Source organism: Marmota flaviventris, chromosome 3 (genome assembly GCF_047511675.1).
Source record: "Marmota flaviventris isolate mMarFla1 chromosome 3, mMarFla1.hap1, whole genome shotgun sequence".
In the NCBI taxonomy this organism is placed as follows: Eukaryota; Metazoa; Chordata; class Mammalia; order Rodentia; family Sciuridae; genus Marmota; species Marmota flaviventris.
The window spans coordinates 162,291,258-162,314,559 of record NC_092500.1 but is presented as its reverse complement, the minus strand read 5'-3'; the positions used below and the strand labels follow the sequence as shown (position 1 = coordinate 162,314,559).

The window sequence follows — 23,302 nt, the reverse complement described above, 5'->3', positions numbered from 1 at the left end:
TCTCTCAAGTAAAATAAGTCCTTGTCTTTTTCCTTTCCCCTAGAGGGTTCCTGACATTACCCCAAGCCCTTGTTTTGCTTCTGCAGGTTACACACAATCTTCCTCATCACCATTCACCTCATTTCCTTTCAGGCCCCCTCACTTAATGTTGCAGAATCACATTTGCCTCTTTAACTTTCAAGCAAAAAGTAAATCCACAGATTATCAGGATAGTAATGTCAGAACCACTTAAGAATGCCATATTGGAAGCAGTGCAAGAAGTAAGCATAGTGTTTACTCCCTGCAGAGCTGGGATGACAGGGTAGCTGAGAAGACTGTTCATGCAGTGAGAAGCTAATGAGCTCTTAAAAATCCCCTCATGAAAAAGCATGTGGTAACATGATGGTTGAACCAAGAGTGCAGGTGAGCATTGGAAAAAACACAGAGTAAATGGAATTTCCCATTTCTGAAACTCTGTAAAGTAGAGCCCATGAGATACAACACCAGTCTAGGAACAAGTTTAAATACGTGCCCACCCAGAACCATTCCAGAGTCCAGGTATCAGAATAGATCAGTCACCAAAGGTCATCTGTGATAGAATGATTTTGTCCGACTCATACAGTTAAAAAAACACTCCTGTTCTTGTTTCTGTTAGTTCTTGCTATGCCCCTGAACCCAGGCAGCTCATGTCTAAGGAATGTTTGCCTTTCTGCTAATTAAGTATTACTGTTGTAATATATTCATGGCAGAGGAATCTATTATTTTAACAGCACAGTGCATATATTCTTTAAAAATTAGGAATTGCTATGAATTAATGATAAAGATGATTCAGTTCTTATGGATGCTAATGATCCATCATTGTTGACATTCAGATATTAGCTTCAGACCCATTCTGCTAACAGTGAGTCATCTGCTAGCCCAGTGCTTAGATAAGCCTTTGCTGTCACACAGCTCCAGGAGCTCTGCTTTGGTTTCTGTCAGGGGCTTTGTGTCTGTCCTTGTCAGCCTTGGAAGTATCTTTGTGAGGTTTATGATGTATTCTTGTCACAGGTCTGGTTGTGACAAAACTTAACTACCCTAAACAGAAACTGTCAAGTGATTGATGAAGTGGGTAAGAGTGACTGGCTCAGGCGCCTGGTTAGTACACAGCCGTGAAATGCTTTGAGTTGGGCTATTGATTATTGTATTCACCAGACCAGGCTCTTGAGAAACTTTATTGACTTTTATCTTTAGGCTCCAAAACACAATTGTTAAATTGCAAATATTAGTTCATTATCAAAAAATTAGTTCATTATCAAAAAAAAAAAATGAAACTAGCTATCACACTATACCCAGGAGCTCTCTGTCCTTGATGCAAAATCTTCTCTTCATTCCTTGGATCACTGAAAGAGAGATTTGATCTAGCTGCCTATAAGATTTTTTTTTAAAGTTCAATTGGAAAGGGAGGTTTTTGATGTTGTTGTTTTGTTGTTTTTGCAGTATTTGAAGTGTAGGTGAGCCTGGGCCAAGCAGAAAGAAACCACAGAAGTTTCCAGACCTCCCAGACAGTGATGACAGCAGCCAGTTTGAGACTAGTATGCCACCTTTCATACTGCTGAAGGCAGGCCGGTCACTGGTGGGGTCCCCTCTAGCTCTTCTTGCTTTCCTGTGTGTTCGGGGCCGTTTCTTTGAAAGCGATATTTGGACTGTCATCATTCTCGTCAATGCTTGGAAGAACAAATTGTGAAGTAGGCATTGAAGCCTGGAAGAATGAGGATCACACCCAAGTTTCTTCTAGTTGTAATTTAGATGAATGGCCCAGACCTGCATGGAGGTTTGACCATTATGAAAGGGTATTTAGGGTGTATTTATAATGTTTTTAAAACTTTAAGTTCATAGAAACGTACTGCAAGTGGAGAAATGCAGGAAGTGCTCTGGTGGACTGTTTAAAAAACATGATTCTAGTTTGGATGCCCAGCAAACAGAAACCAGTTTGTTTCTAAGAAATTTTTTAGCCCTCCAGAGAAGCTGATGCAGAGGTTGTAGTCTCTTCAGGGCCAGTCAGGCGTGGCCTCTCGTGTGCCATGCGGGTCTGCCCCTGCTTCCCCTCTCCTCCTTGTCCCACCAGCCCTCCTTCCCCTCCCTTCTTTCCTTTCAATGAACACAGTCCCCACATGGATCATGTGAATGTGTCAAGGGCCAACTAGGAATAAAGCCAAGCTTGGCCCTCCCCAGGCTCAGCCTCAGGGAAGGGGGTGAGAGGTGAACAGACACCACAGCCTGGTCAGGGTAGTGCAAGGGCAGCCTTGAACAGGTCGCCAGCGAGGCCTGCCCTGAGTGGAAAGCAGTAGGAGCCTCCCACCAATCACAATTCTGCTCGTTGTATTAATTAGACCAGTGGAAGAAACATGGATGAGTAAGTGCTCAGACCTTTTGGGGGCTTAAAAATGTTTAAGACAACTTCATCTTTATATATTGCATTGAAGCATGTTGTAATCGTTTTTAGCAAGGGCTGTGGATGCTTATCTGCCCTAAGTGCCTTTCCATGCCTCTGCATGGTCATTAAACGGATACTTCCCAACTTCCTGGTCCATGTGTCAGATTTGCCCTGGAGAGTTTGCGGTGCCCCACAGAAGCTTGAGACCTAATGAGTGATCACTTCAGGGCCCACCAGGACTGTTAGTGTGCCTGTCAGTGGACTAAGGAGGCCTTCAGTGCTGACAGATATGGAAGTCCTGCTGCAACCAGGTCGCCACCTCCTTGGAGTGCATAAAGAGGGCGTCCCTGCTGAGCCAGTGGATCAGTGTGAAACTTGTGACTCCACTGACTGCTCATTCTCTCTCATTCCTTTCTACATCAACGCAGGGCATGTTTTTCTGATTATAGTATTGTTTATGAGAAAATTGGATTAAAGGGATCTCCAGGCCCCTTTCAGCTTTAAAATCTGTGATTTAGTGATTTTCAAGTGTGTTGTTGAGTGATGGACCAAAACATGCTTCCACTGGACTTGCTGTTGGTCTTGGCTTCCGAATTTGTAAGAACAGCACTCTTCTCTTTTCTGTAGTAAAAAATAGGATATTGCTGAGTTATTTTTAGGAAGGTAACCAGTAATACTAGTGTTTTTAAAAAATATAGTCATCAAATTATGAAAAACACTGTTAATGCCACTCTTTTTGTTTTTAAAATTTTTTATTTGTTGTTTTTATCCATGACAGTGGACTGTGTTTTGACATATTATGCATACATGGAATAAAACTTCCCATTCTTGTGGTTGTGCGTGATGTGGAGTTATAGTAGTCATGTATTCATAGATGTTAATGCCACTTCTAAAATCAGGAAATGGTAGACAATTTAGGATGCATTTTTACTTCAGTTACTGGTATTTTTATTGGTATCTCATAGCTTCAAGCAAGAACATATTATCAATTTTTCTTTATTCTCTCAGTGGAAATCAAGACTATTTTGACTTTTTAAAAATTTGTTTTTAATTGCATATAGCATATTAAACTACACAATAAGGCATAAAGTAAATAAAACCAAAATCTCAGTATGTTTTTAACTGATGGTATTTTTAACTGATAAATTTTTATTGAAATTTGGTCACTTTCCAAATCGGACTTTATATTTACCTGAGAATACAGATTCGGACTTGATGCCAATTTGTGTATATGTAGATGATTTTTGTGTTAGAGTGTTATGAGTCAGCTTGACAAGAGACTTAATTAACAAACATCTTAGGGGGAAAAAAAGCTTTTCATTTCATGCTTTAAATGAATTTAAAATAAATAGCATTGTGAAATCACATTCTTAGTGCCTGTTAGGACAGCGGCCTGCTCTGATGAATCATACTAGATAAAAAGAAGCAGATTGCGGGGAACACAAGAGTAACATGTTTTAGTGTCATTTTCACCCTCTATTTGTTTGAGAAAATGGATGGTAATTAGATATCACAGAGCATTTTGTTTTCTTTAGCAAATTTCTTGATTGGATTTATCTTGCTGTCTATTTCACATTTAGTTTGCACAGCAAATAGTCTTAGGTTTGAAATGGTTTGATTACAATAATTCATTCTTATTTCTTCCTTCCCAAACTTATCATTTAAATACCACCCTCTAGTTTAAATAGTGAAAAATAAAGGTGTCAGAATAAACTCCAGGGATGAAGTTATTTCTTTTTATCCCAGTGTCATCCCTAATGTGTCCACTCTGCCCTGGGTTTTGCTCATTCTTTTGTGGTGTTGGAGATTCAGTTTCTAGGAGGAATTTAGAATGCTGAATATATTTTAAGGTTTATATTTTGCCTTCTTAAAAAGTATATAAATTGGTTTTACTATTAACTAAAAAAGTAGAAGCTTATTAGACTTAAAATTCCTGGACTTCAGTTTAGTTCTAATTAAATGGACCCTGTCTTCTATTCTGCCCCATGGAGTGTTTTCCTTAGTATATAAGGTATACTGCATCTTAGAGTTTAGGAAGCTGCCTTGGAATAGAATCTTCTTCAGAAACAGTGATACTAATCTCTAAAGGTTTATTAGTCAGCTTTTCATTATTATAACAAAAATACCTGAGACAAGCCACTTTATAAAGAAAGGAGGTACAGGTTTACAGTTCTAGAGCTACAAGGTCCAAATAGCATGGCACAAGCTTTGGTAAAGACCCTCTTAGCTGTACCACATGATGGCCAGAATACATATGCATCTCTATACCTATGTGGTCTCTCTCCCTCTCCTTATAAGTCATGGGGTCTCCACCTGTTGATCTACTCTAATCAGTTTCCAAAGGCCCCACATCTAAACCCTATAGTTAGATTATGTTTCTACCCTCTTAGTATCATTAACATTAAACTCTGGGTATTAAGCTCCTGCATAATTATGGGGAGCAAACCATATTCAAACCACAGCAAAAAGGGACTATTTTTATTTTCTTTTACTTAGGTCCATAATAAATATAGCATTTTATAAAATTTGCAGTTTTAGAGCAGTCTAAGAATGTCATCCTTTAAGCTTGATTTTAAATGAAAATAGCAAAGAGAATATATATGCTCCAAGAATATTCATAGTGAATGGTTCCAAAGTGCTACGGTCTAAGTCACTCAGTATTAATAGGTACCAGTTGGTCTTGTGTTTCTTATTATCCACTGTGATTTGATAAACATGTAAGAAGGAGATGAGACTATAGAAGTAGTTGTGAACATCCCAAGGGGAACATGTGAATAGCAGACTGAAGAGGAAAGAGCAAAGTAATGAGAGGGAGGAGAGAAGCCAGGTGAATTTTATAATGATAAGCCAAGGAAGAATTGACTTCTTAGGGTGCCACCAGATGAAACCAGAAAGGAGTCAATTGAATTTTACACTAGAAGGTTATTGCTGACCTTTGTCAGAACAGTTTCATTAAAGCATAGAGGTGGACTCCAGCATAAACTGGAAACCAGTGTATAAAAACAGTATGAACTGTGACGCCAGGTGAAAAGGATGAGAGAGGAATGGCAACCAGCACAGAAAGCAGTAGTGGGAGGGGCTCTCCTCGAGATAACAAAGAAATTATGTGTATTTATAGACTGCAGGAAGAAACCAGTAGATAAAGAATGGTTAAAAGTATAGAAGAACAATAAGAGGCAATGAAACAGGATCCTAGGAAAGCTTATTGGAGATTGAACTGAGAGCAAAAGGTTCTTCTGTTATTGGAGAAGAGAAGATAAATAAGGTCAAATATAGGTACCTTTACAGTATACAGGCGCAGCACAAAGTTTGATATTTACAGATTTTTTTTCAGGCATGGTAAGCACATGCCTGTAATCCCAGCTATTGGGAGACTGAGACTGTAGAATCACAAGTTCAAGACTAGCTTCAGCAACTTAGCTTGCTGTCTCAATTGCATTAGTTCAGTGATAGAGCTAGACCCAGTGCCAGTGCAGCTTAGTGGCAGAGCACCTTTCTAGCATGTGAGAGACTCTGGGCTCAATCCCCAGCACCACACACACCAAAAGAAAATACAAGGTGAAATGATATGCTACTAAAAAACATTACTCTTAATAATTACATTAGCATTTTTGAGAACATATTTATGCTCTGAACATAATTAATTCAGAAAACAGTATTGTTTAATACAACTCTATTTCTAAAGGTATTGTCACTACTTCTTAATAAAAGGACACTGGAGCTTAACGAGTTAAATCTGGCACAGAGAAATTTAGAACGAGATCTTTGAACATAGTGGTTTTAACTCCAGATACTCGAGCTCTTAACCACACTTGTGGTGAATTAGGGTGTTGTGGAAATCGGAGAGATGATCGTGGATGTGTAGAAGAATTACCAGTTGGCACTGAGTGCAGCGCAAGCTGGAACCCCACGTGTTGCTAGGAAGTCTGCACAGTTGTTCATTACCTCTCCCAGCAGTTCACATAGGAGAGAATCAGGGTGGAGTTTTCCAGGTTTAGACTGGATAGATGAGAAAATTAAGGCCTGTCCTAGCCGAAATTCCTGAATTCTAAGTATGAATGGAAGACTCTGAGATTCCAAACAAAAAGGAAGGGATAAGAAAGGGAAAATAAGAATCAGAGCAGCATTGGCCTTCTGTAAAATTGGAAGCTAGATGAAATAGAATAGCATCTCCAGACTATATGTGACATGAGTAGCAAGGATTGCAAGCACGAGTTCCATACACAATTCTGTCCTGTCAGAGAAAATGAAAGATTTGAGAAGATTGAAAAGCACATTACCCACCTGAAGCAAATACTTGAGAGAAGAGAAAATAATAAGGGATTAGAATGGAGATGTCAGAATGGAAAAAAAAAAAGTAAGCAGATGAGCAGGAAACATGGACACAATTAAATCTAGAAGAATAAGGGAATAGGAGAGACAGGGAATGTGTAATGTAAGTACAAAATAAGTCTTTTGAAACAAAGTGCATAATACAAGATAATTTTAGTAAGACTGCAGAACAAATGTACTAAACAGCTTTGGCAAACATTAGGATTAATGAGGAAGAGGGAGATGGTTTGAAAATGTCTTTCAAAATCTATTTAGAAATGTGCAAGGAATAAAGAAATAGAGCATTTTTATGGGAGAGATTCTTATAAGTTTTCATCATATAAGATTAAGCACTGAACAGGATGAAGAATATTTTAAAATGATAACACATAGTTATGAGGAAAGTAATAATTATAAACCCAAATGCACCAAAAAACATAGTAACTAAAGTGTAAAACAAGTGCTGTTCAAAACACAAGGAGAACTTGATGGGGGCAGAAAAGATGGTGGAATGAGATGGACATCATTACCCTAAGTACACGTATGAAAACACAAATGGTGTGACTCTGTGTATAACCAGAGACATGAAAAATTATGCTCTAATTGTGTAATGTGAATTGAATTGCTTTCTGCTATCATAACAAATTAGAATGCATAAAATTTTTAGAAAAGACATAAGGAGAACTTGAAATCCAACAGTAGACATGATCAGTATACTTGTATCAAGGGGTGAACTGGCAAAAAAAAAAATGCAAGGACATAGTAGAATTGAGTCAGTAAAGTTGAATATAAATATTCATCCCTCAAATAATAAGCTTTTAGCATACCCATGGAACGTTAAGAAAAAGTTAACATGTAGATACCTGTAATAAATTTGGGGGGAAATATACCTTTTGTAGATCACATTCTCTGGTCACAAGCCATAAACTTAGAACTCTATAATGATAAATAACTAAGATTTTAAGTGCCTTAAATGTGAGAACCACATTTCTTGATACTATTAAGATTAAAGGAGAGATTTAAAAAGTTAAAACTACAGACTATCTAGAAAGCAATAAAAAACTGCTTTTTATTTCCAAACCATTACACACTATGACTCATACTCAAAGAAAAAAACATAACCTTAAATTCTTTCTTAAAGAAATATGAAGAACAAAGTAGCTAAATAGTCATCTTAAGAAAGTCAGACAACAACAACTAAAAAGTAGAGAAGAGGAATTAAGATAAAAGCCCAGTTCATTGACCTAGAATAGCACAAAGGGCACACATACATTTTTAGGTTACTCGCTGTGCAAACTGAAATATCAGCTGTTAGCAGATCAGCACGTGTGGAAATGGAGGCAGCATACTAATTCTCTGAAGGTCACTTTGACCCTGGTCGTTTCTTCCCTTCCCATTATTTATCTGCCTCAGATTCCTGTCTAGAAACTAAGTGTTCACATTGGGCAGTGGACCAGACAGGCAGGGGCAGGGTTTTGTTCATGGCGTCATCCTGAGACAGGAGCAGATTTTGTAATCATGCACCTCGTCTTCAAACTCCAGCTCTAATAAAAATCCCCCTGGAAGAAGAGTCATGGGTCTTGGGAATGCTAAATCACCAGGGTGCGGGGGGTGAGGGGCAGGGACCCCTTTTTAAAAGAACAAGAAAGACTTCAAATCATAACTAGATCGTAATTGTGTGAATTAGCAGTAATTATGTAAGAACAGAGAACATGTAAACCTCCTGTACTTATTATTGTATTTTCCTTTTCTCGTTTATCTTATCTTTCTAGAAGACTGGCAGTGTCAACAGCAGTTTGCAACTTCTGAGGCATAACAAAATAAAACCAATCCCAAGGTGGAAACATTGTCATGTAGTGTTAAAAGTTTGGGTAATCTTTATATTGCTACTGGTATTTGCTTTGTATTTTAAACAGAAAACCTTTGCCTTCCAGGACTGCCTCTGACACTGATCATTCATGTAATAAAAATAAAACTTCGGTTTGAATTAGCAACCTTAGTACATTTGAATTGCTTGATTTGTGTATGATATAGGGATCATGACTAGAGAGATTTTAATTGTTTTTCTGAAATTTTGTGAAACCAGTAAGAGAATAATCTTCCCTTAGGCTTTTCCTGTGAATTAAATGGGGGTCACAAGTGTGTGAGTGTGTTTTCTTTATAGGAGAAATACAAGTTTATTCAACATTTTTTATAAGATATGGGAGGAGGGGCCTTGAACTCTGGATGTCAGTCTCCTGTAACAATTCATAGCATATGCAATATATAGGTAGTAACAAACTTGTTTTAAATTCTAATTCTACTAATTGGAGTTTTCTGGGGTTTTTTATTGATTTTTATTATTTTTTGTAAATACACAACAGTGGAATGCATTACAATTCTTATTACACATATAGAGCACAATTTTTGGAGTTTTCTGTTGTTGATATTTTTAAGGGATTCCACACTGACCCTTTTTAAATTCTACGAATTATGCATTTGATGTCCAGAAATAAAATTGCATTTGTGTATCCCCTGCCTTCTTATAATGTTGACTTTTCAAAAAAAAAAAAAAAAGTATGGCAATTGAGCTAAGCTTTCTCTTGTTTATTAAATTGATTTTTTACTTTCAACAGAAGAGCTGGATCATGTCATTTTTATTTTACTTACTTTTCATTTTTCTTCTGGTAATATTAAGCCCCAGAAAAGAAAGCAGCAGGAAAATGTAGTATCTTTTAGAGCAAAGAACACAGTGGCTATGTTTCCACTTTCCTTTATAATTGTGTTGATGGATTTCTTCCCACTTTTGCATTTAACCATCTAAACTCAAAGCCAGTTCACAGTAACTATCAAATCTAGCCTCATTTCACATGACTTTAAAATGCAGGTGATAGATAGCCCTTCCTTACCTCTCTGCCTCAATTATCATATTTCAGAATTTTTTTTAATGCCTCTTAGGTACTCATTGGTAGCAAATGTTTGGAACATTGTGATACCCTTTGACTTTTATGAAGTTGCAAATTCTTACTCATCGTTCATTTCACTCTTTTTCATGCACTTTTATGGACTTTAAAATTTTTTACCATTAGGTTTTAAAAAGAGAATCTCATCTCACACTCTTGTCTTTGCTTTCTCTGTGCCTATCTGTAGGATGAATATAAGCCAGAAAAGGCCTTGTCCGAGGAGGACTTGAAAAATGCCGTGAGTGTGCATCACGCCCTGGCATCCAAGGCCACTGACTACGAGAAGAAGCCCAACGTCTTTAAGCTAAAAACTGCCGACTGGAGGGTCTTGCTGTTTCAAACTCAGTATGTGTCGTTGGTTTGGTTCTTACTTGGTTTGGGGTTTGGTTTGGTTTGGGTTTGGGTTTTTTTAGGGTACTAGGGATTGAACTCAGGGGCACTCAACCACTGAGCCACATCCCTAGCCCTGTTTTGTATTTTATTTAGAGACAGGTTCTCACTGAGTTGCATAGCACCTCGCCATTGCTAAGGCTGGTTTGCACTTGAGATCCTCCTACCTCATCCTCCCAAGCCACTGGGATTACAGGCATGAGCCACCACACCTGACTTCGTTTTGGTTTTCTTCAGTTTGCTTACCACTGCTTTATGCTAAGGAATAGAATCAGGGTCTGGAGGAGAAATTTGTTGAGTTGTAGTCAAATGTCATGAACTGGTTTCGTTGGGGAAGACAACTGCCTAAGAAAATTAACACAAAAACATAGAGCCCTGAGTTCTGGTTTTTTGTGCACTATAAAGTAGCTCTGTGTCTTTTAGTAAGCTCTTTGCCATCTCTAGAGCTCAGTGTCCTCATTAATAAGATGTGAGAGTTTTAGTAGACAAGTTCTCTCATAACATGAGTAAAGTAGTCCAAGATTCAAATCACCATTTCCTAGCTTGAGGCACATAATTTTTTAACCTCTGTGAACCTTGGTGTGTAGCTGCTGTGGGTAATCATGTTTGTCTCATTGGGTCCTGGCGAGGATTCGATAAGTATATTAAGTGCCTCCCAGGTTGCCTGGTGTGGAGAAACTGCTCTGTAAGTGAATATCTTCATCCTGTTCCCTTGTTTCTTTTTCCTTTGGAACGCAAATCATATTGTGCATAAGGAAATGAGAGGGCCAGTGACAGACTTGAGATTAGTAGCAGAGCATTCCACTTGAAGAATCCTGGACTTGTGGAGTGAGGAACTTTGGGTTTTCAGAATGGAGCTTCTAGAGCAGGACAGGGTTAATGATTCGTGGATTGAGCCTAACTCTAGAATCACCTTCAACATCATATCATCAGCTGACCCCAACTAAATTCAAGTTTGGCATCAAGATGGTACAAGTATCTATCTCTATGCCTTATCAAGGCAAGGTAAGATCAGGAAAAAAAAGAGAAATGAGAGCAAGAGCCAGACCTCTGGAGGCTTATGGTCATTGAACTTGTGAAGGAGTAAAATTGCTGACATGAGGTGCTGTGTGAAAACAAGTGACACAGGGTTTTTGAATTTGGGACTAGGACATCCTACAAAGGGACTCATAACCAAATGTGTAAATAACAGCTATTAGGTGGAAAGGGTATTTTAAATTCTTCTGTTCTCTAGTATTTTTTATATCTGATATAATACCTAAGGAGATCTGGTTACTCAGGTAAAACCCATGCAAAAATTCGTCAGTTGGAGAGATTCAACTAGAAACACACATTTGCTCTACTGAGGAATTAATATGTAGCACAGTCTCAGGTTAGTGGGGTTCTTTTGGAGTAGTCAGTAAAGGAAGTGATTAAATGATTATTTCACCTCTTTGTTGGACATATGCATGGCGGATAATCTTTTCTGCTTCGTGACCATTTCTTTCCCTCATTTATGAAGTCACAGATATTAAGTGTTGTCAGTGAGGGGCTTTCTGGATATAATGGCATGTGAATTAAAAATATGATATCAAATGATTTCCACCTCCTCTCAGATGGACATTTGTTAGCATTCTTAAGCTCCACTTTATCTACCATAATTTCTCCCATTTTGAACGCATATTTTAACAATTTTTACTAAATGTACAGAATGGTGCATCTGGCCCCACGGTCCAGTTTTACAACATTCCTTCGTTCCAGAGCAGTGCCCTATTTTGTAGTCACCCTGCATTCACATCTCCAGTCCCAGACATCCGCTAATTCTACTTTTTGTCTCTGTACTATTGTTTCCTGGACTACTCATGTAATTAGAATCGTACAACTTGTGATCTTTTATTTCTGCCTTCTTTCACTTCATGTTTTGGGGTTCATCCATGCTGTGTATAACATGAATCAGTATTTCACCCTTTTGGTGAATACTGTTTATATAGATATATCTCTCTGTTTTATCCACTCACTAGTTGATGGACACTTGGATTGTTTCCCTTTTTGATTCTTAGGAATAAGGAAGTCATGAAAATTGATACTCGGATCTTTGTGTAGCTTTATGTTTTATTTATCTTGGGTACCAACAAAGTAGTGGAATTGCTGTGGTGTATGATAAATTTATAGTTAACTTTTGAAGAAACTACCAAACTTTTCCAAAGTGGGTATGCCCTTTTATATTCCCTTCATCAATGTATGCTTCAGTCAGATTTTAAAATAAAATTATGTGAGTAAAAGAGATTAATTAAATCTTTAATTAACTTTTGGCCTAGGCTAGTTTCCAACAGAAAGTAGTTTAATGAATACATTTCTCTTTTTTTCCGTCTGTATCCTCAGGGCATAGTCATAGGCTTTGATGACCATAGATAGGTTTCAGGGTTCCAGTGCCTTCCACTGCCTGGTGATTGCTGTTGAGACTGTTAACCTCGAGTGAGGTTGTGTCAATGATTAATTGTACCAAGAATAAATGATTTCATATGCCATTTTATATCAGCAATAAGCAATGGGCAAGGTGTGATGCACTTAGACACAGAATAGCCTGACATATTCATGGTTGTTTCTCATAGGAGTCCAGAGGAGATGCAGGGGTGGATAAGCAAAATCAACTGTGTTGCAGCTGTCTTTTCTGCACCACCGTTTCCAGCAGCCATTGGTTCTCAGAAGAAGTTTAGCCGCCCGCTTCTGCCTGCCACTACGACAAAATTATCTCAGGTAACTCATTTGATGTTACTGTGGACATGGAAAAAAGTCCTTTGTAATTTTGCTAATATTTGTATTTGAATAATGCTCTCCATTATTGGAAGGCAGATGGAAGACCTTGCCCCATGTTGTATAAATGGGGCAAAATGTAATATATCAGTATATTTTACACTTGAGTTATACTTTCCTGGTTTGTGTTTTGTTTTGTTTTTGTTTTTAACTGGCTAAAACTGGGGTGATGTCCAGGCTTGTTAGCAAGCTTTTCATCCATTGATTATTAGTTCATTTAATTGAGCATTTACCATATTTGGTGCTAGAGATATAAAAAACATTTTCAGGGATTCCCCTTTTCACAGTAGAGCAGGAAAGGCCTTCCTTACCCCTTAGAAGAGGTGAGTGGAATATTTGCATTTTCTAAGCTAATTAAGACAAAGTGCATCAGAGCTCTGTTCCACATGTATTTACATAAAATTCTAAAAAAAGAAAACATTTGTCAAATTTTGTCATCTTTTCATAAAAACTCTGTTCTGAGGCTCTGCCAATTTTAACCCTCTCTGCAGTACCCCTGTTGACATTGATCAGTCAAGGATTTTGGAGCTACTTTGATGTCTCTGTGGAGCTCTTATTGCTGTAACAGTAGAAATCACTTAATCTGGTTACGATCAATGAATGCTTTGGTATTAACTAGCTGTTGTTCTCCTCCTTCATAGCACAATTATCAATGACATTTATTTAGTAAACATATATTATGTCCCTACTGTATAGCAAAGATGGTTTTAGGCTGTGGATCTAGAAAGACAGATGAAACCCAGATCCTCTCCTGAAGGATGACAAATACAAATGAAGCACTTGAGAGCTGCCCAGGAAGGGTTAAGTCCAGAGGCCATGTGGGCACAGGGTAGGACAGCTAGGGTGGCCTTGGAGGTGAAGAAGAGGTGTGATATATTCCATGAAGCTTAAAGGATGAAAAATAGGTGAGGTGTGAGATGAGGTAACAGGGTGATCCGGCAGAGCTACAGAGGCCCAGAGGAGAGACACTGGGGTGCAGGAGCCACACCAAGTTACCAACATGACCTGAGTGGTCTTGAGAAAAAGTCAGAAGTGGACCTCTGTGGAGGTAGGAAAAATCATGAAAGGCTTGTCTTAGGCCGTTCTGCCATAACAGAGTACCCCTGACTGGGGACTCTATAAAGAAAATTAATTTACCTCCTTACAGTTCTAGTGGCTGGGAAGTCGGATATCAAGCCTTCTTGCAGAGTCTTAACGTCACCGAGGGCATGACTTGGTGAGGGGCATGAGTAGATGAAAGTCGAGCCCTCAGCCTCAGGTTTAGAGCAGACTGCTCCCATGATAACTAACCCACTCTCAACGGGGGGTGGCCCCTCATGGCCTAATCACCTCTGAAAGGTCCCACCTCCAATACTGTCTGGAAGGTAAACTTCAATATGAGTTTTAGGGGGAACTTTCAAACCATTGCAGGCCTATTTGTCATGTGCATGATTTTGGAAGCTTCCGTGGTTCCTGGGTGTCTTTAGGACAGTAGTTTTTAAGCAGAAAAGTAATGTAATCATATTTGCACTTTAAAAATTATTCCATTGCCATATGATAAAAGCATTAGAAGAAGAAAGATACTATGAGAAGCAGAAAGGCCCCCCAAGGACCATCTAGTAACCTAGAGGAGAAATAGCTAAGTTAGTTGTCAAAGAAATTGGTAGAGTGGAAGTTCATGAGAGTACAGAACAGATGTTCTCATGGCCAAAGTGGAGGAAGAAGGGCGTCGCCCAGGACTGCAGTGTCTGACCTGGCTCGAGGAACCTCTCCTCACCAGCTCCTGCTTTCCTCCCTGTTGTTTCTTTCAGAGTCTTTTCCTGAATCCTTTTCTTCTTTCTTTCTGTAAGTGATGTAGCCCTTAGGCTCAGAAGCAGACTGAGATACCTGAGAAATAACTTTTAAGAAAAGTTATTTAGGTTAAAATAACCAAACATGGAGGATGTTATGCTAAGAAGGAGAAGATTAGGTAAAATAAAGACAAAACCTAGCTGATAGTAGATTGCAGTGAGGTCCTTGGGTAAACTTGGCAAGAGCGGTTTTGGTGGACTGATAGAAACAGACCATACTGGTCGTCTTTGAGAGAGGGACGGAAGATAGTGAGTAGGTGAAGGAAGAGAACATGTGCTAGTCTTGCCATAAATTACAAAAATCAGAAAGACTAGTAGTAAGAAGAGAGACACATGGCTTCTGGAAAAAGACTCTTGTGTTTTCCACCCTCATTCATAATTATCATTAACATGTACTGGTTGGTTATTACATAAGCATTATTATGATTATATAGTTCCCATGTGACCCAAAACACGGTTTTGAGAGTAGAAAGGACCAAGCCAGCTCAACTCACAGGACAGAAAGGCATTTAGTTTTCAAAGATAATAGTTACAGCATTCTAAGAGAAAGGAGGCAGCATTTACTGATGACCAGAAAGAATGTTGGCCAGATTCTCCGTCTGTCCAACTGAAGTACAAACCCAAAAGGCAAATCCTTTCCCAGCTTTAAATCTGGGTACTCAGCAACATATCACATAAACAGTCACAGGCAGAGCACATGAATAGCAAACCATATTCTATGAAGTTAGGAGGAGAAAATGGGAAGCAAAAAAATGTCTTCAGATGTTGAGTTTTGTTCATCCACTTCAGTGTGGGACTTTGCAATAGTGATCATTTTTTAATAGATCATTTTTAATAAATCTCATGATTTATTCTATGAAAACAGCAGGAGAGAAAGTGACTGAGGTAAAGAGGGGCTTAAGTGTGTCACTCACAGGAACATTATGGAGCTTAGAGCAACATCAGAGTTCTTCCTTGTTCTTCTCTCACTATAGAATGTACTGTTTTATTTTCTTCCTATTTTTCAAAAGGCCCTGCTGTCCTATTTGTATATGAGCTGTCTCCCAGTAAGACACATGCATGTGGAAATGTGTTCATCTCTATGTGTGCTTCTGCCAGGAAAACGGGCAACAAGCACCTTTATCAAAGCAGACTCTTTTAAAAAAAAAAAAACAACAGTGTTTTACAAAAAATAGAATGCATAATCTTAAAAATATTTTTCTTCATTTTGGATGTGCATCCCCAGAGATACAAACAAAGGTGGGGGGAGCACATGTTTAGTGATCAGTGATTGAATTTTAGGTAGGAAAGCAATAGCAAAGAGAAGCTTCCACCATTGTCACCTCAGACAAGACAGCTGTGCTGTTTAGGGACTTCTAGAGAAAGGGATGTGATGAGTATCTCCCTGCCACCACCGGTTAAATCACCAAGACTTCCATCTGGAAAGGAGGAGATCTAGAATGTGTTTAAGGTTTAAGGTTTCCATATCATTTCCTCACCCAGGTCATCATTTCATGTACTAACAATTTTTTTAAAAAGATGTTTCACCTCTGAGAGTAACAGGACAGTATGGGAAGCACAGTGTAAAACCACGCGTGTGGTGATTAGCGGTGCTAAAGAGAGGTGAGTTGGCATGCAGCTGGCGCAGGGGAGTGGTGTGCCCTCCACATCAGTGGACACTCTTGCAGATGTCTGTGCAGAGTCCCAGCACACCTCCAGCGCGTCCTGAAGCAAGCGTCCCTCCTCTCTCCAGCACTTCACAGACTGTTCTCTCCTTCAGCCTGGTCACCCTCACTCTCGGCACTGTTGATGTTTTGGCCCAGATAATTCTTTATTGTGTGAAGCTGTCCTATGAACTGCAGGGTGTTTAGTAGTGTCCCCAGCCTCCACCCAGTAGATGGCAACTGCATCTCCACTAATTTTAATAACCAGAAATGTCTCCAGACCTTGCCAAATGTCCTCTGGGGTCAAAGCTACCCGCTCCCACTGAGAACCACTGCATTGACCCAGTGGTCCTGCGTCTGTGAGACTGGCCACCTTTCCTTTCTCCATGCCCTCACAGGCTGGCCATGATTCCCCCAAATGCCAGGACCTCTTGGGTAGTTTCCATTTATAAAATATATGTTACAGCACTGTGAGTACCCTGCTGGGTGGGTGGGTGGGTGGGGGACAGTGTTCAGGAAAAAAATCCAACTTTCAATTAAAAGATTGTTTGGTTCTTTGAAGACATGTTGTTCATCACCCTGTCATTTATGAGTTTCTCTTTAATTTATTCTTGTCTGCTATCCAAAACATATTAGCCTCAATTATTAAAATTGATTATTGTCAGTGCAGTATGGTTCTTCCTGAACAATTCCGCTGTGTAGGAGTCACCTTCTCTGGTTGTTTTTCATGGCAGTGTTGCCAAAGCACATTTTTTTCTTCTTCTGTTGAGGGTGGAGAAACTAATCTGAAAACTCTAAGATTTTTTCTTCCTCCTTCTAGAAACACAGAATTATGATTAGCCCCCTCTGGGATCTATTCAGGGCCACTTTTATACCCACCAAAACAGACATTTTCAAGCTGGAGCATTCATAAGAATTATCTGGGGGCAGTATAATATCCCGCCAGGTGGTTCAGATGCAGTCTGATGCCTGGAAATTTGCTGTTTCTCTCTAATACGCTCCAGATGACTGACCAGCAGACGGTGCAGATCACACTGAGGCACACGACACCGTCAGTTTCTGCCTCCCTTAGGTCTGTGCTGCTCCTCTAGACACTTGTACCTCATGAAGTCACCTTCCTAATGGATACCTAGTTCCAATTTCTTTGAACTCCAGCTGTTCTCTTACAAAAGTTTGAACCAATGAACTCAGTATTAACTCTTTGGGTGCAGGTCAAGAGAGAACACTGTTCAGAAACAAAGTGGGTCCTGTGCTCGCCCCTCACAGGGAAGTAACCCCACCCCTCCTCCTGTCCTGTGCTGGACCTCAGGTAGTGCTGAGGAGGAGCACAGGGGCAGGCTTTGGGAGCCTGTGCTCTTACAGACGCCTCCCTCATTGGCCAGAACCGCACCCCTGTACCCCAACCTGTGTCACACCTCATCACCAAGCCCTGTCCCTTTACCTCTTAAATATCTTTCACATCCTCCCCGACTTTCCTTACTTTAAGCTTTTGTCATCTTAGACCTATGTCACTGGTTTTCTTTTTTAATCATTCACTTTATCAATACTAAATATTTGAGAGATGTGTATTTTTAAATAAAATATACCACATGTCCCAGATAGTAGCATTTCACAGTGCTTAGAGTTTAAAAAATAATTAAAAAACTGTTCCCAATGCCTAAGAACTCCATTTAAAAACTTACAGAACTTGTAATCAAATTCAGCACAGTTATGGGATACAATGGTTTTTATAAAAATTTAAAATTGTATCTCAATACTGATTTTTAAAACTCTCCCCATTGGGTCATTTTGGCAAGCTGTACACACCCCACTTCATAAAACTCTGGCCAGGACTATTTGTCTAGCCACCTGAGGTCCCTCTCCCTCCACTCAGTTTCTGCCTCCCTTAGTCTGCGCTGCTCCTCTGGATACTTGTACCTCATGAAGTCACCTTCCTGAGGTGCTCTCCTCCAGGCCACCCTTCCCAGTGTTGATGAAAACAGGTCCAACTATGGCACTTCCTTAATGTACTCGCTTGTGCCAGTAAGATACAGTCCAGGCTCCTTGTCATGACCTTACTTGGTGACCACACTATTCCCAAGTAGCTAGATTTCTTATTCATTTCTTAGAGTCTATGTTTAATATACATTAAACATTCAGTAAGACAGTTAGTTGAATCATGTGGAAGTGTGTTTAAGGACACTGTGTTTAAGGTTTTTAAAGTGCGTTAAACCTGAAATGATTAAAGAAAATCCTTAGCGATGGTGTTTTCAGCAATCTCTCTCTCAAATGGACTCATTGGCAAATGTTCTTTATTCTAAAATCCTTACCTCTTGGGTTTAATAGAGCTCAAGCATTACAGATTTTACTTGTAATTTGCACTGCCTTCTAAATCATCTTTCTCCTTGAAAACACAGAAGAAATAATATGAGCACCCTCTTTCTTTAATCCATATATTCAGCTACTGTTTACTAAGGGATAGGTCCAGTGAGCTTTGTAGAAATGGGTGCGACAGTGGTCTCAGCTCCCAGTGTAGAAGCATAAGGTCTTTGTTAGTGCCATGTACTGTTGTCTCTGCTGAGTTCCTTGCTAGACACTGGAAGATTAAAGGAAAAGGGAAAATGATCCTCCTTATTTTGCCTTCTTGGAGTTTGTACTCAGTCAAGGAGGTAAAATTCACACTTAGGTCAGAGTGAGTTTTGTGGCAAATAGGTGGCATACACATTCAATGCTGCAGTAACTGGAAAGAGATTGCAAGATCTGGAGCATGCAGGGTGCGTACGACCTGCGTGTAGCCCGCGAGCTGGAGAGCTGTGGCAGGAGGCATGGGGGGTGAGGGATCTGAGGAGCTCTGAGGGTGCTGAGCTCAGCACCAGCACACTGAGAAGCAGAAGGTTTTGAAGCTTGGGTGTGTGTTTAAGAAAGGGTCCCCAAGTGAATTTAAGATTAGAAGTTGGGAGGATGCACTCCTGCTGTGTCGGTGGCCTGGAGCAGGTGCTTGAGTTCTCTGGATCTCTGTTTCATTCTAAAGGGCAGTGGCCAGGGTCTCCTTTAGGAGGCTTCCAATTCCTCGGACTCTGTAAAAGAAGGTGCAAAGGTAGGTGTTTGTGGGATATAGTGTGACGTGTGTCCATGGTGGAGCAGTTGAGTCAAGCTAATTAACGTGTCTGTCGAGTCATGTAATGATTTTTTTCTGATGAGAACATTTGAAACCTTTTAACAATTTTATATTTATTTATTTATTGGTATTGGGGATTGAACCCAGGGGTGCTTAACCACTAAGCTATATCCCCAACTCTCTTTATTTTTGTATTTTGACACAGGGTCTCACTATGTGGCTTAGGGCCTCACTAAGTTGCTGAGGCTGGCCTTCAACTTGTGATCCTCCTGCCTCAGTCTCCTGAGTCACTGGGATCATAGTCTATGCCATCACACCCATCTCAGCAATTTTGAAATATATAACACGTTATTATTATTATTAACTGTAGTCACCATGATATACAAAAGAATTCTGGAACTCATTCTAATTGAAATTCTGTATTCTTTGACCAGTATCTCCCCAATCTCCTTGTCCCTCCATCTTTTGTCACCACCATTCTGCTTTCTACAGCTAAAAGCTTGATTTTTTCTTATGTATTTCACATATAAGTGAGATGGTACGGCATTTGTCTTTCCGTACCTAGCTTCCTTCACCTTACATAATTTCCTCCAGGTTCATCCATGCTGTGATGTAGGACAGAATTTCCTTCTTTTTAAAGGCTAAGTAGTATTCCATTTTGTATACATATCATATTTTCATTATCCACACATCTGTTGTGGGTCACTTAGGTTGTGACCATATCTTAGCTATTGTGAATAATGTTTTAGTGGCCACGGTGCACACATATCTCGTTTGTTCGCATTTAAAAATGAATCTTGTCATCTTTCTTTCACTCCATGTGTTCTTGCTACCTCTTCTGTTCATCTTTTCACTAATGTTCTCTGCTTTTTAAAACTTTACTTTTTTTAATATTTATTTTTTGGTTGGACACAATATCTTTATTTATTTATTTTGATGGGGTGCTGAGGATCAAACCCAGGGCCTCACATGTGCTAGGCAAGCACACTATGGCTGAGCCACAACCCCAGCCCAAAACTTTACTTTTTTTAATATATATCAATATTTTTTTATGGCTTTAGACTTGAATTCTTTTTTCTTATTTGGCTTTTAAGATGTGCACTATTACAGAAATCCCTAAGATATTATATGTGACTTTATAGTTTCTGGATATCTTCCAAAAAATTTACAAGGATGTTATATAACCTTAATTTGGCATTCATAATTATTAATTATCTGGTAGTCTTTTAAGTTATTCCCCTCATTCTGTAATAAAACTTTTATATTCTAAAATTATGTTGGTGTTATGTAAAACATGCTTATTGCCTCCTTTAATCAGTTCTTCATTTGCGTTTATCTTTTTGTTTCTTATACATATAAAATTTATAATCAAGAATTTGGATAATTTACATGTGGAAGTGGAATAGTAAGCTGCCACCCAACTTTAGGAATTCAAGAGAATTCCAATGTCTTTGTCTCAAGACTATTTTTAAAATTCTGCGAGAGGATTCAGTATCATCTCTTTTTAGGTCACTATTGCCAAGGAGGTATAAATGGCACCCCTAGAATGGAAGTTCTTTGACATAGGACCAACCATATTACCTTGGCAGATGGAACCTATAATTATGCTGTTCAGGCAGCAGTCAATGAGTGCATTTTAATTGAATGATTAGTTCAGGTCAGTGAAGTTGAAGGAAGTGAGAGACCCTCTGCTACTTTGGAGGGAGAAAGCATAGCACATTTTTTAGAATAACATATGATAAATTTTAGAGAAGAAGTATTTCTTTGCAGTACTGCTTATCTCAAAAAAAGAAAGAAATTTGCAGACAGACGCTCATTCACTCCGAAAGACGGGCGCTCAGGCAGTTATTGCTGAGCGGGCATACTTGAGAAGCCAAGTTATGTGGTGCCCAGGCAAGGCACTTAGCTGTTCATATGGTGACTTGCCTAATCTGGTTTCTCTTTAAAGGTCTTGTCCCAGCTTGGTGACATTGCATTCCTTAGCAGGCTCTGAAGCCATTTGGTTTTGTAATCAGAGGCCTGGTTGGGGAGGCCCAGTTAGGATGGCCTGGGTTGCCATCCTGGGAAGAATTACACCAACACTGGCGAGTTGGAAGGATGTGCCTCCTGCTGAGGCACCTTAGACTGTTCTGGTAAATGAAAGTTAGTCACCATAAGGGATTTTTAAAGGCACTCTACACATTTTTTTTAATTGATTTCTTCTCTGTGCACTAAATGGATCAATAATTTCCTGCCAGGAGGAACAACTGAAATCTCATGAAGGCAAGCTGAAGCAGATCACCACTGAGCTGGCTGAGCACCGCTCCTATCCCCCTGACAAGAAAGTCAAGGCCAAGGAGGTCGACGAGTACAAGCTGAAAGATCACTATCTGGAGTTTGAGGTATGCTGCACTGGCTGCTAACAAATGATTCTGTTACAATTGGTCTGTGGGAGGAAAGTTTTTAAGTTACCATGACTGTGAGGCGCTCGCCCCAAGCCTGCCTTTAACCTGGGAGCTCGGTACTAACACCAGTACCTAATGCGATCCTGGTCCTGATGGCCGTTTGTGTTTGGGATTCCACTTACGTGCCAAACTAACATCAGAGAGTGACTGCCAGTTTATACGTTTAACAGCAAGCAGCATGCACACTTGGAATTGTGTAAATGCTGTGATGTCAAAAAAAACTGCAGAGGACTTGTCAGGGTGCACAGCTGCTCTCTGTGTCCGTGGGTCTCTTGCTGCATAGTTTGAGTCCAAGAAAAGTATAGCAGAGGAAATGAGTGACAGGGTGATGGGAAGCACCAGCTTTTCCCCGCATATTCTTGTCGTTAGGCGACACCAGGGTATTGTTCCTGTACTACTCACCACCCTTCAGAAGAGGATTCTGGCTTGCCGCACACTGGTGTACAACAGCAAGTGTGGTTATTAGGAAGAATGGTGAGGATCCACGTGATGTGACGCAGAAAGGCAGTAAAATTAAAAGCAAGCTGAAAGCAATATAGTTCCAAATGGTTCCTTTGGCCAAGTTTTCTCCCAAATTAGTGTTAGAATCCTCCATTTCATCACCTCAGCCAGCATCGTTAGACACTTAAGGTATCTTTGTACCCCCTCCCTGGCCAAAAAAAAAAAAATGTTACAAATATTTTTTCCATTGGATGTGCTGAATCTGTTTGTGGCTCTTCATGTTTATTGCAAGTCTAGACCCTTTATTTCCTCCTTCCTTCTCCTTCAGTCCCATCTGACCATCCTCTTTTCTTCTCCCTGAATACACCTGTATACCTCCACTCATCTACTCCTTCTACCTCGAATGCTCTTTCTATCATCTTCTGCAAGTCCTGCTCCTCTTTCAAGGAGCAGCCCAGATCCTCCTAGCCAACCTGCTCTGGACCTCCAGCTGGGTTAATCTGCAGTAACACTTGCCCCAATTTGCTTTGTGATAAAGTTATGTTGGCCTGTCTCTGTAGTGGATCCCACATCCCCCTAAATAAGACTTTGAGCTCTTAAAGAGCAGGGACCTCAGGTTCATTTTCAGCCTATGCCTTGTCCTTGCTTGTTTAATCAGACAGGATTTCATAGAAGCCTTCCTGAGTTAAAAAAAAAAAAAATTCTGTCACCAAGTGTGGCATTAGATCTAACAGATGGCACTTTCATCACAGATCCAAATGATAGTTTTCTCCATGGTCAAGGAAGTCATCATTCTGGTCAGATGACTATCCCAAGAGGAATCTTTCTTTAGGTAAAGGTATAAGTTTGCTGGCAAAAACTTTGGAAGCCTTGCAGCAAAAAAGACTTGACAAAAATATTAAAAAGAAAAAAAAACAAAAAACAAAGTAGTTCATCGTTCCCCAGACTTGTTCATTCTTGGGAAATGAGAGTTCTCAAAAAGCAATCATTATTCTTCACACTTCTGGAGTATCTTTA

At 39.6% G+C, this 23,302-nt stretch overlaps 1 protein-coding gene across 4 annotated transcripts in view; it reads left to right on the top strand.

The window, feature by feature from the left end:
- Positions 1-23,302, top strand: part of Psd3 (pleckstrin and Sec7 domain containing 3) — a 468,534-nt gene that overhangs the window by 409,611 nt on the left and 35,621 nt on the right. For all 4 annotated transcript variants that reach the window (XM_071610547.1, XM_071610548.1, XM_071610549.1 and 1 more), the window contains 3 exons: positions 9,836-9,993; positions 12,630-12,774; positions 21,638-21,781. In XM_071610547.1, coding sequence (XP_071466648.1) covers positions 9,836-9,993; positions 12,630-12,774; positions 21,638-21,781 — 447 coding nt within the window. The remainder of the gene's footprint in view (positions 1-9,835; positions 9,994-12,629; positions 12,775-21,637; positions 21,782-23,302) is intronic.